At 43.3% G+C, this 16,508-nt stretch overlaps 1 protein-coding gene across 1 annotated transcript in view; it reads left to right on the top strand.

Annotated features, from left to right (window-relative positions):
* SPPL3 (signal peptide peptidase like 3) overlaps positions 1-14,983 on the top strand; it is a 118,763-nt gene extending 103,780 nt beyond the window's left edge. Inside the window, exons 4-11 of the mRNA XM_082641068.1 lie at positions 3,658-3,777; positions 4,548-4,626; positions 5,542-5,654; positions 10,017-10,123; positions 10,607-10,770; positions 11,514-11,713; positions 12,772-12,881; positions 13,856-14,983. Coding sequence (XP_082497194.1) covers positions 3,658-3,777; positions 4,548-4,626; positions 5,542-5,654; positions 10,017-10,123; positions 10,607-10,770; positions 11,514-11,713; positions 12,772-12,881; positions 13,856-13,927 — 965 coding nt within the window. The 3' untranslated portion in view covers positions 13,928-14,983. The remainder of the gene's footprint in view (positions 1-3,657; positions 3,778-4,547; positions 4,627-5,541; positions 5,655-10,016; positions 10,124-10,606; positions 10,771-11,513; positions 11,714-12,771; positions 12,882-13,855) is intronic.
* Positions 14,984-16,508: the final 1,525 nt, after the last annotated feature.

The following is a 16,508-nucleotide window of genomic DNA, read 5'->3' as shown; positions in this document are numbered from 1 at the left end:
AGATTTGGCCAAGTGTTATGAACTAATTAATGAAGGAGAAAGAGTAGATACAGGTTTTTTAAAAGTTGCATTTGCCTACTCCCAAAATACGAATCAAGGAATTTGTGAAAAAGACATGAAAATTAGTGAACTACAGCTATGTATAACAGCATGGATGTTTCTAACAATGTTGAGTGAAAGAAGCCAGACACAAAAAAATACATACTACATAATTCAGTGTATATAGTAAGTTCAGAAAACAGGCAAAATAAATATTAGTATTTTAGGATGCATGCTTGGTAGAAAACATAAAGCAAATAAAAAGTACCGTAAAAGCCAGGATATAATAGTAGTTCCCTTTGGGGGAAAGAGAAAGAGCAGTGATTGGGAGGGACACAAGAAAGACTTATGGCCTTGGCAAGATTCTCTTTCTTGACCTGGGTGGTATTAGCCATGTGATGATTCACTGAACTCTACATCTTTGTTTCATGTACTTTTCTGTATGTGTGTTATGTTTTACAGTAAAAATGGTTAGAAAGTGGAGGGGAGGGAGTTCCTTCCAGGTCCTCTCTGATTTTCCCTAACCTTGTTCTAACTCCTGTCTTATCCCTGAATCTGCCCCAGGAAACCTATATAGAAATTTTCCCCTTCTGGCACACCACTCCTTCATCTAATTAGCATTAAGAGGGTTTAAACCCCGCCCCCACCTCCAGTTATCTGATATCTTGAAGTTCTTTACTAGGCTTCCCCTATAATTTATTTGAACTGTGAAGACTGATGGAGATGTACAGTTAGAATTCTCTTCATTAATAGAGAAACACATCTTAATCTTCCCACCTAGACTGCAAACCCCATAAGCTCTGGAAATGAGTTTTTTTAAAAAAATCCGCTGCTTCTCTCATGGAGGTGCAAAATCAGTAACTTTCATAAACAGTTATCAGTACTACATTGGCGTATTGCTCTGCAACCTGTTCACTAAATACAAAAAAATAATGTCTCTGTACATAATTTTTAATTCCATCATCATGCCTGTTTCTTACGTTGATTTTGCCTTTAAGGATAATGCCACTGCAGTTGAGTAAGTCCACCCAATTATGGCTGCTCTGTTTTGCTTTTGCTCTGTTTTGTTTTGTCACTGGAGTTTGGCTAAAATTTCTAATTAATTAGCTCCTTCCCCTTCAGGACCATTATTTCCAGACCTTTAGGAAGTGCAGTATTAGAGTTGTGTACATTATTTTTGGTAACATTGTCAGCAATTAAAGGAGCTTCACTTGCCCTGTGACATTGCTGTTTGATAAACTCTCTTGGGCAGTCCTTCCATAAAACTAATGGAAATAATGTCTAATACTTACTAGTTTAAAATCTGTGCTTTCAAAAAACAAAAATCTGGGGCTTCCCTGGTGGCGCAGTGGTTGGGGGTCCTCCTGCCGATGTGGGGGACACGGGTTCATGCCCTGCTCCGGGAGGATCCCACATGCCGCGGAGCGGCTGGGCCCGTGAGCCACGGCCGCCGGGCCTGCGCGTCCGGAGCCTGTGCTCCACAACAGGAGAGGCCACAACAGTGAGAGGCCCATGTACCGCAAAAAAACAAAACAAACAAACAAACAAACAAAAAAAGAATCTGTGCATTCTATCTAATATTCTAGAAAGGTTCTTTGTATTCTGTTTCACATTTTAATTGCAGACTGAACTTGTAAAATTTAGATTGATTATAAACAAATACTTATATGCCTGCTTTAGTAAACAGTCTTTGTTCTAGCCAGTCATTTGATTTTTTTCTTCTCATATTTTAAACCAGTGTAATTAATCTGTAGCCTATATGATGCTTTGTTTTACAGAAGGAGGGGAGTGTGAGTGTGTGTTTTCAGATTTATAGATTTTTTTTAAAAGATTTGTTTCTTATATAACAATCATTTATTTGAGAAACCATTATTTTCTGTTGTGAAAGTCACCTGAACTCTAGCTTCCTCAAGTAGTTCTTTGAACTGTCGTAGAGCACTCAAATACAAACAACTCTTTAGGTGACATTTAGTTAGAGAGTTCATAGAGTTTTGCCTTACAAATGCCCATACGATACTTTAAGATATGCGCCCCCCCAAAAAAAAAAAAACTATCCACGGACCAAGATGAATGGGTTTGACTGCAGTTCAGGTCAGACTCTTCTCCAGATCATTTCTGTTTGTCTTGACAGATGGCTCACTCTTCTGAAATTGAATTGCCCTATTCCTTAGTGAATTATTTGACTCATCTACCTAGCCAATAAGAAGCAATTTTGTTTGTTAGAAATATTTAATATTCATTTCACAAAAATCCCTAAATATGCATAGCACAGGGAGATCAGCTCGGTGCTTTGTGACCACCTAGAGGGGTGGGATAGAGAGAGTGGGAGGGAGGGAGACGCAAGAGGGAAGAGATATGGGAACATATGTATATGTATAACTGATTCACTTTGTTATAAAGCAGAAACTAACACACCATTGTAAAGCAATTATACTCCAATAAAGATGTTAAAAAAAATCCCTAAATAACTTTCTTGAGGACAGGTAAATTTGAATACTGATGAGCAGTTTTTGTTTTTAATTAATTTATTTATTTTTGGCTGCATTGGGTCTTCGTTGCTGCACGCAGGCTTTCTCTAGCTGTGGCGAGCAGGGACTACTCTTCGTTTCGGCGCGCGGGCTTCTCATTGCGGTGGCTTCTCTTGTTGGGAAGCACGGGCCCTAAGCGTGCAGGCTTCAGTAGTTGTGGCACGTGGGCTCAGTAGTTGTGGCTCACAGGCTCTAGAGCGCAGGCTCCGCAGTTGTAGTGCATGGGCTTAGTTGCTCCGCGGCATGTGAGATCTTCCCGGACCAGGGCTCAAACCCGTGTCCCCTGCACTGGCAGGTGGATTCTTAACCACTGTGCCACGAGGGAAGCCCCCAAAATAAAATCTTGTGGGGAGTTTTTCCTGGACCTACTAACCCCTTGAGATTTCAGTTTAGTTGGCTCTGGGGTTGGGCCCGGGCATTGTGATTTTCTTAAAGCTGTCCAGGTGATTCTAATGAGCAGCCAAGACTTGAGAACCACTGTGCTAAATCCTGCTCTATCCCAAGAGCTTCTGGTTCCCCCATTTATCTCCTATTTACTCTTTAAAATGTTCCCACAAAGAAATGTTTTTGATTTACTGTTTCCAGATACATCTTGTTCTCCCTCCTCCCCCACCAAAGTCAGTCCTCAACTATTAGCAGCAATGGGGAAGAATTAACATGAGTACATTAAATCCACAGATGATGAGAAATTATTTTAGTCAGGGGGTTTAAACCACCTCTTTTACCAAACCTATATATACAGGACCACAGATGTACTCAAACTGACTAAAATGAATTTTTACTACCTCTTAATGTTCTTGTTTGTTGTTTGTTTGTTTGTTTTGGCACCCTGTCATCCAGATGGTTAGCACCAGGAGGTAGTAAGTCAATTCAACAAGTATTTCTTGGGCACCTACTATAATAAAGGCACTATGAGGACAGCAAGGAGCTCACAGTCTCACTGGGAAGGAGAGAACCCAAGGGCCTAGATAATCTATATTTTATATACTAATCCCTAGAACTGTCTGCATTTTATGAGTTAATGTATCTGAAGTACATGGGTACAGTGTCTGTTAGGTAAGTTGTTGATATGTCCCTTTTTCTCTTTCAGGTATCCAAACTATTGACTCTACCCAGGCCCTGTTCCTTCCCATTGGAGCATCTGTCTCTCTCCTAGTAATGTTCTTCTTCTTTGACTCAGTTCAAGTAGTTTTTACAATATGTACAGCAGGTAAATGAGTTCCTCTATCTGATCTTAACATTAAGCTGAAAGGAAATTTTTAAACCTTTTTTAAAATCATCATTCAAAAATTAAGATTTATACACTGCACCGTGCAAGTTTTTCTTCATAAGTCTGGCTTTTTCTCCCCCCACTCCTCCTTGAACCACTTGATACCTGTATCATCAGTTCAGTCCTGCAAGATACTTGATACCTGTATCATCAGTTCAGACCTGCCAACCCTATCTGAATGAAAGGCCAGGGGTTGAAAATTCATGAGCTTTGTGGCACCAGAGCAGGATTGCTTTGGCTGTGGCTCCTTGTCTGATAGGTTACCAGAAAGTCCAGTTTGGCAGAGTAGTCATTGGCAACCCCTACCCATGTTTCTGCAGATAGAAACACTCATAGCTAATCACAGTAATTTGACTGTCAGCTATCTGATCAGTTTTCAAGCTGAGAGATGATGGACATGGGTGAAACATCAAAATGCTAGACTTGTTAGATCATACCCTGGCCCGCTGTTTATCATTTCTTGTTGAGATAGGTGAGAAAGAGAAAACCTACCCATGCTACCCCTACTTCAAATCAGGTAATCTTTTTTTAAGAGGTTGTCTGTGCGGTGCTAAAGAAAGATACTTTTCTTCTCTAGTTAATTAATACTATTGTATGCACTTGTCGAGAAAAGTATTCTGGGCAATGATTGTTTCCTTAAGTCATGCCATTTTTCTTATGCTTAGTAAAATAATAAACAAAAAAATTAACCATACATTTTCTTTCTCTAGTTCTTGCAACAATAGCTTTTGCTTTTCTTCTTCTCCCGATGTGCCAGTATTTAACAAGACCCTGTTCACCTCAGAACAAGTAAGGACTTGGGATTTTCCTCTAAATTGTAAACTTGTATATGTATGTTTTTGTCTCATACTTGATGGCAGTATTAGGGGTCTAAATTTTTGGTATTGACTGAAGCACACAAATGCCAGAAGACTGGAAAGTGAAAAGTTTGATTTTTTTAAAACTGTAAGATAGTACTTCTTTTTGCACCTTTTCATAGCAGAGGAGATATAAACAAATCTTAGAAAGTCAGAGTCACTGTAATATGCTTCCTTGCTTTGATTACATTGAAAGATAGTTTTCTTTTGAAGCAACATTTTCATTCCTTTACTAGTTAATGGAATATGAAAATAGTGCTTGACACAAACATTCTTTGCCTTTCGTCTTTGATGACCTAGAATATATACTAGCCACTTAGGTTTAATCCCAGTGTTCACACCTTAACTCCTAAAGCTGTTGCTCCATGGAAACAAAATGCTGTGCTAATGGAGAATGCTGTATGCACTTAGGAAATCAGTCACTTGGGGCAGCTGATTTTCCCAGGAATTAGTGATAACCATAGATGTACCATTTTAATTTTATTCATCTTTGCTTAATGAATTGAATTGTTGACTTTCTTCATTTTGTTTTCCTCATAAGAATTAGAATTTCTCCTACATTTAGATTTTCTAAAGATTGATATTATCACTTTAAACCTCTCAATACCCATGTTGATAACTTGGGATAAAAAGTACATTATCTAATGGGTGCAGAAGTATAATTCCTTTGAACTTTCTGTAGTTTTTTCCAAAGAGATTTGGGTATTTTGGATTTCTGGGTATCTAGGTATTGCCTACTATTTTAATCTGGCCGTCACAAATTCTGATCATGAAGAACCAAAGGAGAGTTTGATTACTGAATATGATTTATTGTCCATTAGTCCAATACATGCTGTGTATTTTCCAGGATTTCCTTTGGTTGTTGTGGGCGTTTCACTGCTGCTGAATTACTATCATTCTCTCTGTCTGTCATGCTCGTCCTCATCTGGGTTCTCACTGGCCATTGGCTTCTCATGGATGGTAAGTAACTACTATGTGACGAGTTGAAATTTTAATATCATTTATGGTTAAATTTGTCCTCTCTTCCTCTACTTTCTGTGTTTTAGTAGTGGTACCTCTGATTACCATGAAAATTAGATGTCCAAAGATGGTGTTATGTATCAAATTTTTTATTATTTTTACCTACATTCTTAAGATCTTTTTTAATAACAGCTTTTTTAGGATGTAATTCACATACCATACAATTTACCTATTTAAAGTGTACAATTCAGGGTACTTCCCTGGTGGTGCAGTGGTTAAGAATCCGCCTGCCAATGCAGGGGACTCCAGTTCGAGCCCTGGTCCTGGAAGATCCCACATGTCATGGAGCAATTAAGCCTGTGCACCACAACTACTGAGCCTACGCTCTAGAGCCTGCAAGCCACAACTACTGAAGCCCGTGTGCCTAGAGGCCATGCTCTGCAACAAAGAGAAGCCACCGCAGTGAGAAGCCCGCATACCGCAACAAAGAGTAGCTCCCGCTTGCTGCAACTTGAGAAAGCCTGCGCGCAGCAATGAAGACCCAGTGCAACCAAAATTAATTAATTAATTAATTAAACTTATTAAAAAAATAAAGTGTACGATTCGGTGGTTTTTAGTATATTTGCAGAGTTGTGCAACCAACACTACAATCATTTTGGGGTTTTTTTTGTTTTTTTAATTGTTTTTATTTTTGGCTGCATTGGGTCTTCGTTGCTGAGCAGGGGCTGGTCTTCGTTGCTGAGTGGGGGCTACTTTTCATTGCAGTGTGCAGGCCTCTCATTGCAGTGGCTTCTCTTGTTGCAGAACACAGGCTATAGGCACGCGGGCTTCAGTAGTTGTGGCATGTGGGCTCAGTAGTTGTGGCTCATGGGCTCTAGAGCACAGGCTCGGTAGTTGTGGCGCGTGGGCTTAGTTGCTCTGCAGCATGTGGGATCTTCCTGGACCAGGGCTCGAACCCATGTCCCGTGCATTGGCAGGTGGCTTCTTAACCACTGTGCCCCCAGGGAAGTCCCCAGTGTGTTTTGTTGTTTGTTTGTTTTTTAAATTTATTTCGGTTGCGCTGGGTCTTAGTTGTGGCTCACTGGCGCCTTAGTTGTGGCATGTGAACTCCTAGTTGCGGCATGCATGTGGGATATAGTTCCCTGACCAGGGATTGAACCCGGGCCCCCTACTTTGGGAACGCAGAGTCTTATCCTCTGTGCCACCAGGGAAGTCCCCTACAATCAGTTTTAGAGCATCTTCACACCCACCCTCCAAAACCCACACCCAGTAGCAGTCACTTCCTCATTTCCCCACCCAGCCCCGGGCATCCACTAATCTACTTTCTGTCTCTGTGAATTTGCCTCTTGTGGACATTTTGCCTAAATAAAATTACATATGACCTTTTGTGTCTGCCTTCTTTCACTCAGCATAATGTTTTCAAGGTTCATCCATGTTGTAACTTGTATCAGTACTCCATTCCTTTTTATGGCCAAATACGGTTTAATTGTATAGATGCATCAATTTTATTTATCCATTCATCAGTTGTTTCCACTTTTTTGGCTATTGTGAATAATGCTGTGAAAATTGGAATACAGATTCTTGTGTAGACTGTACTTTCTTAATATAAATGGAATTATACTGTAATATAATATCCATATTATATATAAATATATGTGGAATATATAATGTATGTCATATAATATGTTAGAGACATATAATATGTTAGAGTCTCTATATGATAGACTTCTTTTGTGTAATAATATAAATACATGTCTATATCATTTTATAAAGGTACTAATAGCTAACATTTATTGAGTGCTTTTTATACATTGGGCACTCTGCTGGGTGTTTTACATGGACTTTCTCATGTAATCCTGAATACAGCTCTTTGAAGTAGGTACTATTATTGTTCTTATTTTACAGAAGAGGAAACAGGTTCTAAGAAGTGACTAACCACAGTCACAGAACTCCTGTGTATATTTCATACTTACTATCAAAACATCTTGATAGTTGTTTTGATAGAAGGACATTTCTCAAAGTCCGCCATTATTCTTCTGTTCTCTCCCTTAAGACATTGTTAGACTTTTATTGAAGACCCTGTAACCATCTCCACCTCTTTCTTCGTTCAGTCCTTATTACTTCTCTTATTTTCATAGTTTGCTTTATTAATCTCACGAAATTTTATCTAACTGCTCTGCCCCACAAAGTCTGTTCACCTTTTCCTTTCTTGGTGTTTCAGAAGGGAAGGAAGCTGAAACACAGAAGTCAATTTTATACTGTTTGTAACACTATCTAAAGAATTTTTTTAAGGGAGGAATTTGGAAAGCAGAGATTATGGGTATGGATCACACTTTTTCCTGTTACCCATTCCAAGCAACCACGAGGCTAATCCAGACCTTGGAACAGAGCTCTTTGGAGGCAGTGCCAGGTCCGAGGGGCTCCTCTCCTCCAGGCACTGTGTCCCTAGCAGCTCTGAGGACGGCTCAGCTACAGTGGTGCTGTCATTGAGTGTTCAGGGAGGCTCCCCAAACCCTTACTGGCCTTAACTTGTAAACTTTTATATCGTTTTCTGTCATTGTTGCTACTTTCTAATATCTACTTGTCCAAGGAGCTCTTACCAGTTTACACTAGTTAAATTGCCCTTGTGACCAAGCTTAGTTTTCCCTCAAAAAATAACAAAAACAAAAAACGGAGTCTTTGAGCTTTTTAGTTGTTTGTTTCTCAGATTGGTATTTGATGTGTGTTTGACTTGTTTTCTGCTATTAACAGAAAAGATAGCTTTCTAGCACGTGTCTGTAACATTCTGAAATATGTTCTTCTGAAAACAGAATGATAAATGTGGTTATTTTAAAGGGCAAGACATGAAGTATGTTTTCAGAGTTATACCAAGAATCATTAATATTAAGAAAGTACTTCAGGGCTTCCCTGGTGGCGCAGTAGTTGAGAGTCCGCCTGCCGATGCAGGGGACACGGGTTCGTGCCCTGGTCCGGGAAGATCCCACATGCCCCGGAGCGGCTGGGCCCGTGAGCCATGGCCGCTGAGCCTGCGCGTCCGGAGCCTGTGCTCCGCAATGGGAGAGACCACAGCAGTGAGAGGCCCGCGTACCGCAAAAAAAAAAAAAAAAAAAAAAAAAAAGTACTTCAGAGTTTTTTGAACTAAATCTATAACTTTTTATCTACTCAGTTTCATCTTACAAATTAATCTTTTAAATTTGGGAAGACTTGAAAGAATTTGACCAGTAAGTGGTGTGGTATGTTTGCAAAAGCTGATGAATGAAGAAAAAGAGGGGCAAACTGGATGAATAGTTGAGCGTGTGTTTCAGGGATGTGACATGGCTGGTGGCACTGTTCAGTTGGGGGTGGGAGTGATTCTCATTCAACATGCTTGTATTAAGAACCTTCTCGAAGAAGTCAGAAGTCAGATGCATGCTGCCTCTTCAAACATGGAGTACGGTGGGGAGATTTGGTGGGCATGATTGGAAAGAGGTTATCGCCCAACTTAGAAGGAGTAGGTGGAGGCATAGGAGCAAAAGAAAGGCTTGAGGCCAAGCGCGTGTGGTGCAGTGCCATTCTGTGTGAGCTATACCTTCACAGTCGGACTTGATCCATCAGAGAGTAGGGGACCTCGTGATTTAAGGCAGGGAATGATGTGAACTGACTTTTGACAATGGCAGTGAAGAGTAAGTGGGGGAGAGAGACAGAAAATGGGAAAGGATACACACATCACACTAGGAAGTATGGGAATCATGACTGGGGTGTGCCGTGACAGTCAAGAAGAGCACCCCAGAGTGGTTGCAGCCTGAGTGTGTGTGATGAAGGTTACGATAAGATGAAAAAGAACCCAGAGTTTCTTGTTTGGAAGATTAGGGATAGAATGACATTGTGTGGAGTCATGGAGAATCCTGTCATTGAGCAGTTCTGAGTTGTCGTGTTTAGTTTAGACCCAGGTGGGGAGGATGAGTGTAAAATGAGTGGCTGGAACAGTGTCCTTAAGTAAGTGAAAAAGATGTGATCTAGGGTGTGCATTGGCTTTAAAGGAGCAAGGGCAATGCATCTGAAGTAATGGGGGGAAGCAGGAGATGAGAGCTGGGAGGCCAGAACTGAGCTTGGCTTAGAGCTTTAGCATTCAGAACAGTCCCCTGGGTCTTAGATAGTTGAGCACCATCTATAGCATGAGAAAAGGGATTTCCCCAAATACGAGCAGGTCACAGTGGGCTAATGGTGGACACTTTGCACTAGTAGGGTGTAAACATCTTAGACTGAGGTTTAGGGCTGCCTGATTTTGGGGGGGACTTACAAACTCTGTTAGGTTTATGAGCTGAATAGCTTGTGGAGAGAAGCTGAGCCTGTGCTCCACACTGACTGCTGTATCCTCTGCAGCCCTGGCCATGGGTCTCTGTGTCGCTATGATCGCCTTCGTCCGCCTGCCCAGCCTCAAGGTCTCCTGCCTGCTTCTCTCAGGGCTTTTAATCTACGATGTCTTCTGGGTGAGTGTCTGTTTCCCCAGAGCTGCTGCTCTCCTTTGTGTTTAATTGGAACATTCACTCAGGAAAATTTTTAACTCTAAATATCCAAAGTCTGCTTGCCAGAGTACCTCCTGGCTGAGACCACTCCCGGCCTGCACTGTACCTGTTAAAAGGTGAGCAGGCAGCTTTCCGTGCCTGTATTTGTCGAGACTTGTTACAATAGAGAGTACACGTGTGACTCTCGGGGTGGAAAAGGGAGCAGGCAGGCAAGGTTCTCTGCCCTGGAGCACTGGCAGCTCTGCTGTAAGGGCTTCCTCTGTGGGTGTGGAGAGAAAAAATCTGCACGTACACACAGGAGCAAAGATTTTCTTTCTCCTCAAAGCGTGCAGTCTAAAAAGCTTGATGATGCAGTACTGAGACTCTGCTCTTAAGAACAAAGAGGGCTGTTGCTGAGATCGGGGTGCTTCCAGCTCCCTCTGGTAAAGGTGACTCTCCCCTCGGCAGGTGTTTTTCTCTGCCTACATCTTTAATAGCAACGTCATGGTGAAGGTGGCCACACAGCCTGCTGACAATCCCCTTGACGTTCTATCCCGGAAGCTCCACCTGGGGCCCAATGTTGGGCGCGATGTTCCTCGCCTGTCTCTGCCTGGAAAACTGGTCTTCCCCAGGTAAGACTGGCGTGTCGGCCTCATCTCATGATGGTGAGGACACTGCCTTCCTCTGCCCCTCTGTTCCCCAGTTTGTCTGTCTTTGTCATCAGCATTCTGATGCTGGACTGGAAAAGGGTTGTGAGTCATCTCCATTTTACAAATGAGGACAAGAATACTGACTTAACTTGCAAAGACTGATCATTAAGTGATACAGGTGCAGCTTTTTAATACTGAATAATGTTATCAAACAACCCTGTTACCGCTGTTACCATAGTTTAAAGTTGGCTAGAGGGAATTAATGGGAGAATCTGGATCTTTTTACTTCTAAGACATTTGTAAAAATGTCTTAATGCTAAAATTATACAGTTCCTGAAACTATAATCTTGGAAAAATTAATGTGCTGCTTTAATCTCCCATGTCTGGTAGTAGTAGGTGCTTCTTTGAAGTCTTAGCAGTGAATGTGACACATAGTGAGCTCCTTGACGTTTCTAGAGGCGGCAGCGCTCAAGCAGATGGCTCCAGCAGTCACTTAGGCGGTGCTCTCCCGAAGCGCTGAGGGTGGGGCTGAAGACCTCAATAGCCGGTACTCTTGTGGCTCTTAATCTCTGGACTCTTAAAAACTAGTGTTGTTAAACCCATAGAGATTGCCCTCTACCGTTCAGATAAGTTCTTTGACTTCTTAGAAAGTGAACAGACTTTGCGCAGGAGGAGAAACGGGGTTGTAGAAGGCGGCACCCCTGACATGTGACACTACATTCCAGCTCCACTGGCAGTCACTTCTCTATGTTGGGCATTGGAGACATCGTGATGCCTGGACTCCTGTTGTGCTTTGTCCTTCGTTACGACAACTACAAAAAGCAAGCCAACGGTGACTCCTGCAGTGCCTCTGGACCCGCCAACATCTCCGGACGCATGCAGAAGGTTTCCTACTTTCACTGCACCCTCATTGGATACTTCGTAGGTAAGAGAACAGAGGGACTGCATGCAGGCCCCTCTCTGGCTGTCCTACCCCTGGAATTAAATCAGGTCTTCTAGCTGCAGATGCCAGATGAAAGGAAAGCAGTGACTCTGGTTGCTGTTATAAACAACCACAAAGGAAAAAAAACTGACCCACGAGATGAAAAATGCTCTATGTGTTGGCCAGCAGCCTAGTTCCCTATCCCATAATATGTTTGAAGAACATTGCAGGAAAAGGGTGGTCAGGCCTCAAAGCTGAGAAGACCTACCACGCGATGAAATCTTCGGCTTGAGTTTAACGAATGTCACGTTTATTTCCTACTTTATTAGACAGATACTTCCCTTCATCTGCTCTAACATTTCCATCACCTCTGACCTCGGACTCTCCCTTGGCCAGCTTTTCTCTAGCCAGCTCCGTTTCGGGCAGACAGTAAGAGACGGTTGTAATTGGGCTAGTAACCTGTCTGTACTCCAACCGCTATGACAGTGAACGGAAAGGAGCACCTTTCTTGCCTCTGTGCCTCCTACTGAAGGAGCACTTCATAGTCCACGGTGCTCTCATAGGCGTGGGTTCATTGCCACTCCACTCCACTGGCTCTGAGTGGGGGCAGGGCCACTGTGGTATCCCTATTAGATGGATGCGCAGGCTGAGGCTCAAGATGTGAAAGGCCTTAGCCAAGGTTATATGGCTGTCATAAGCAGCAGAGTTGAAACTTGAACCCAGATCTTCTGCCTCCAAGTCTATCATCATATACCACAGGAGACAGAGGGAGACCAGGCACACCCAGGGCTGAAATGAGGCCTGGAACCGGGGACCTGGGCACGGAGTGGGACTTGGGCTACTCACAGGTCCTTGGAATTCTACGCTTTTAAAAGCTGTGCTGCTCCCTGTTTCTTTACCTGCTCAAGCTGGGCATTTCACTCCCCACCATTGGATGGAATGTGTCACATTACAGCTGTACAATCTCAGGACTGTGCCAAGAAGCAGCCAGGTAACAGTGGCTCTCCTCTCTCGGGGCTGTCCCCTTGGAGTTATTCACAAATGTTTCTCTCTCCTCGCAGGTCTGCTCACTGCTACTGTGGCGTCCCGAATCCACCGAGCAGCCCAGCCCGCCCTGCTCTACTTGGTGCCATTTACCTTATTGCCACTCCTCACGATGGCCTATTTAAAGGTGAGAGAGGCAGTTATAAACCAGTGAAAGCAATAACATGGCATTGACCCTGGACTTGGGTATGTATTCTCCTTGCTAGAGGTGGTTCTGCTTAAGACCCTAAGCTCTTGATCTTGAGAGTGGGATCTTTCTGTTTTTGTTGTTTGGGGAGGATTTTGTTTGTTTGCTTGCTTGTTTTTGCTAACCTGATATTAGCAACCTCTTCCAGGTTCTTAACAGCCATTGGCTGACAATACTAATGAGTAGACCCCTTACCACCTGGTCATAGATTAATTAACTGAAATCCCTAAAGCCCCGCAACAGAGACTTCCTACTTCTCTTAAAAAACAGCACCCTGGGGGCTTCCCTGGTGGCGCAGTGGTTGAGAGTCCGCCTGCCGATGCAGGGGACACTGGTTCGCGCCCCGGTCCGGGAGAATTCCACATGCCGCGGAGCAGCTGGGCCCGTGAGCCATGGCCGCTGAGCCTGCGCGTTCGGAGCCTGTGCCCTGCAAGGGGAGAAGCCACAACAGTGAGAGGCCCGCCTCCTGCAAAAAATAAAAATAAAAAAAAAACAGCACCCTGTTGCCACCTAATAGCCCTTTAGTACTCTGCATTAAAGTTTGGAAATAATTAAGAAATGCATTGTAAAAACTAAGGGCATTATCTGATTTACAAGATTTATATTATCATCCACATTTTACAGATGATGAAACAGGCACAGAGGTTAATTATCTTGCCTAGATCATCTGAATCATAAGTGATAAAACTGCCACCAGGACGGAGTTGGTAAAAGCTCTTACCCTCTCAAGGGGCCTAAGACCCCTTCTAGGAGTTCTTCAAAGAATGAGGGGTTACTTTTCAATGAGTAAAATTTGAATGTTCTTTGATTCTCCACAGAAGCAATCTGATCTGAGATCAGGAGTCAGAATGGACTTGTAGGTATGTATGCCTCGAGTTGAAATCTATGACTTAGTAAAGTTCCTTCTTTCCCAGGGTGACCTACGGCGGATGTGGTCTGAGCCATTCCACTCCAAGTCCAGCAGCTCCCGATTCCTGGAAGTATGATGGATCACAGAGAGCGACCAGAATGGCCTCTCAGTCCTTTTCTGTCCACGCGTGGTTTTGTTTCCTCTTAGAGCTGGCCTGGTACTCGGAGATGTACCTGTCTAAGGACTGCCATGTGACCGGATTATGCATTTGCAGGAGCGAGGTGCTGGAGCCTGCGTGGTTCCTTCTCTTCCTGCCGTTGGAGAGGTTGGAGCCCCTCCTAAAGTGACAGGCCTTCCCCAGCGCTCCTCCCTCCCGTTTTTATGGATCTGCACCAGACTGTTAACCTTTGGGGGACGGAGATGTGACTGTTTAAACTGACAAGGGCAAGGAGTCGTTCTATACCTTTGAACACTAAAAGGATGAAAAACATTAGCAAACTGGTTTCTTCAGTGAACCCTCAAGAACTTTTGGGACCAGTTTCCTATGGGGGACTCAGTTTCAGAGAACTGAGACAGAAACTCTTCTGTCATTATATTCTTCTTTCCGTTTTTTGGATTTATTAAATATTTTCTGTGGTGTGAAGTGACTTATTAAATCCACAGACACTGAGTGACTTCTTAACAACATACACATAAGAATTTGTTGTAATGAGTTCATGTCCACCCAGATGTTGTGTTGGCAGTGAACGAGGGCACGGTTTTTATACATACACACACACATGCACATGGATATATATGAATCAACAAAAATTAAAACCTGCTAAGATCATGCTGTGTAGCAGACGGGCTTGCTGTAATTTTTAGCATGTAGAGCAGTTCACTCTGGCTTCCTTGTATATGGATAAGCGGCTGTCTTTCCCTCCACAACTGAACGTGCAGTTAAAAAACAGTATAGTATTTGTACTGATATACTCATGGACTTTAGGGGATGCTCATTTGGTTTTGATCAGTGTAGCAAATTAGGGATGAAAAGTTCAAACTTTTTGACCCTTTTTTCATTTTTACAGGCTTCTCCCTTGCAGGGTTTTTGATAGTTTCTTCTTGAAACAGTGCATGTATTATAGCAGCAGGTGTCTTTGTGCTTTCTGATCACAGTAATGTACTACTTGTAAATACATTTTTCTATTTTCTATTTTTTTGTATTTTTTTTTGGCATTTTGTTTTCATTGGTGTGCTGTATTTTCCATGCCCTCACTCCTTTAAGAAAAAAAAAGGAAAAAAGCAACACGATCCTGTCCTTGCTGTTGTGATTATAGTCTTGGTTTACCTGTTGTGACAACTGGGTTTCGGGGACAAATGTCAAACACCCCCGGAAATGGGCCCTACGTTCCAGGAATTGTGGCAAGAATGATCTGCTGTGACCCTTAAATCCACCTGTGTGCTGTGGCCTTGGCTGGAGACCCAGTGTCCCAGCAGTGACTAGTGGGAGTGGTGTCCACAGCCTGAGGGGAAATTGCCCGTTGTTTGGAGGCAGAGAGAAGCCGGGGATTGGCCTGCCCACCTGAGAGCAGGGGTTGGAGAAGGGCCCATGTTTCCCGGGCTCTCCCTTAAGCAGGTGACCTGTGTATAAACTGGGGCGCTGTGGGCCCCATGGCTGGAGGTCGCAGTGGGTGGCACTCACAGGTGGTGCACGTGGCGGTGAGGATGGTGCGCTCCTCCGTCATGTCTTCAGATCCTGCTGAAGGCTGTATGTTTTTTGTTGTTGGGTGTTTTTTTTTTTAAATAAATGACTCCTTTCTAGCCTTTGTTACTCATCTTCACTTTTGGTTGTTGGTACCAAATGGAGCTCCCGTCCCCTCCTACCTGCTCTGCCTGTTCATGAGACTGACTTCAGGAAGCCCCTGTCTGTCTCCAGACGGGGTCCCCTGCAGCTCTGGTTCAGCCTACAAATGTCAGAGAACGGAGGCTTCTGCTGTCCACAGAACTCAAAACAGCCTCTGGGTTTAGTGAAGACCAGAAGTACACCCGTGTACTCTCTGCTGAGCAGCTGTACTTCTTTTTTAGCCCTCGGGGATGCTAAGGGCTCCTTAAACAGGGAGCAGAGCAGGGGGTGGGGGGAATCTTCCAGAATGACTCTGATTAGCGGCAAGTGCCAGTAATAGTTAAAAATAATATCCTGGCAGTTTGTCATTTTAAGTTTTCTAACTTTTCATTACAAAACTAAATTCCAGACGGAAAGAATGTAAATTTTTGTCCTTGCTTTTGTGCAGGTTTCGGGGGAAAATACCCATACAGGACTCCTGAATGTAATTTGGATTCCAGTTGTAGTCTTCAGAGCCCTTGAAACTTTGGCAGAGTAACTGCAAATGTTCCTTTTGTTTTAAATTAAATACAGGAGACACGCTAGAATTTGCCCGGTTCTGGAAGTGTCAGGCTCTTCTAATGGGGAGAGGTTGAGGGTGGGATGTGCAGTTAAAGCACATGCTCTCAGTTTCTCCTACAGCCTCCCTCTCTCCCCTGCTTCATATACTTACATCCTGGTCTTATTTTTCCTGGATTCTCAGATACTGAGTTTTGGGGTTTTGTATCTAAGAAGTTTCTTGCATTAGGCAAGGCAAGGCATGTTGACAAAGTTCCAGCATGGACCCCCTTCCTCCCTCCCTCCCTCCCTGGTCTGGGGATCTTCTTCCCCCAAAGAGTCTGCATGTTGGAACTCT

Source organism: Mesoplodon mirus (assembly GCF_964341445.2).
Source record: "Mesoplodon mirus genome assembly, chromosome: 13".
NCBI classification, from domain to species: domain Eukaryota; kingdom Metazoa; phylum Chordata; class Mammalia; order Artiodactyla; family Ziphiidae; genus Mesoplodon; species Mesoplodon mirus.
The sequence above is the reverse complement of the archived record's forward strand: the minus strand, read 5'-3'. Positions and strand labels throughout refer to the sequence as shown.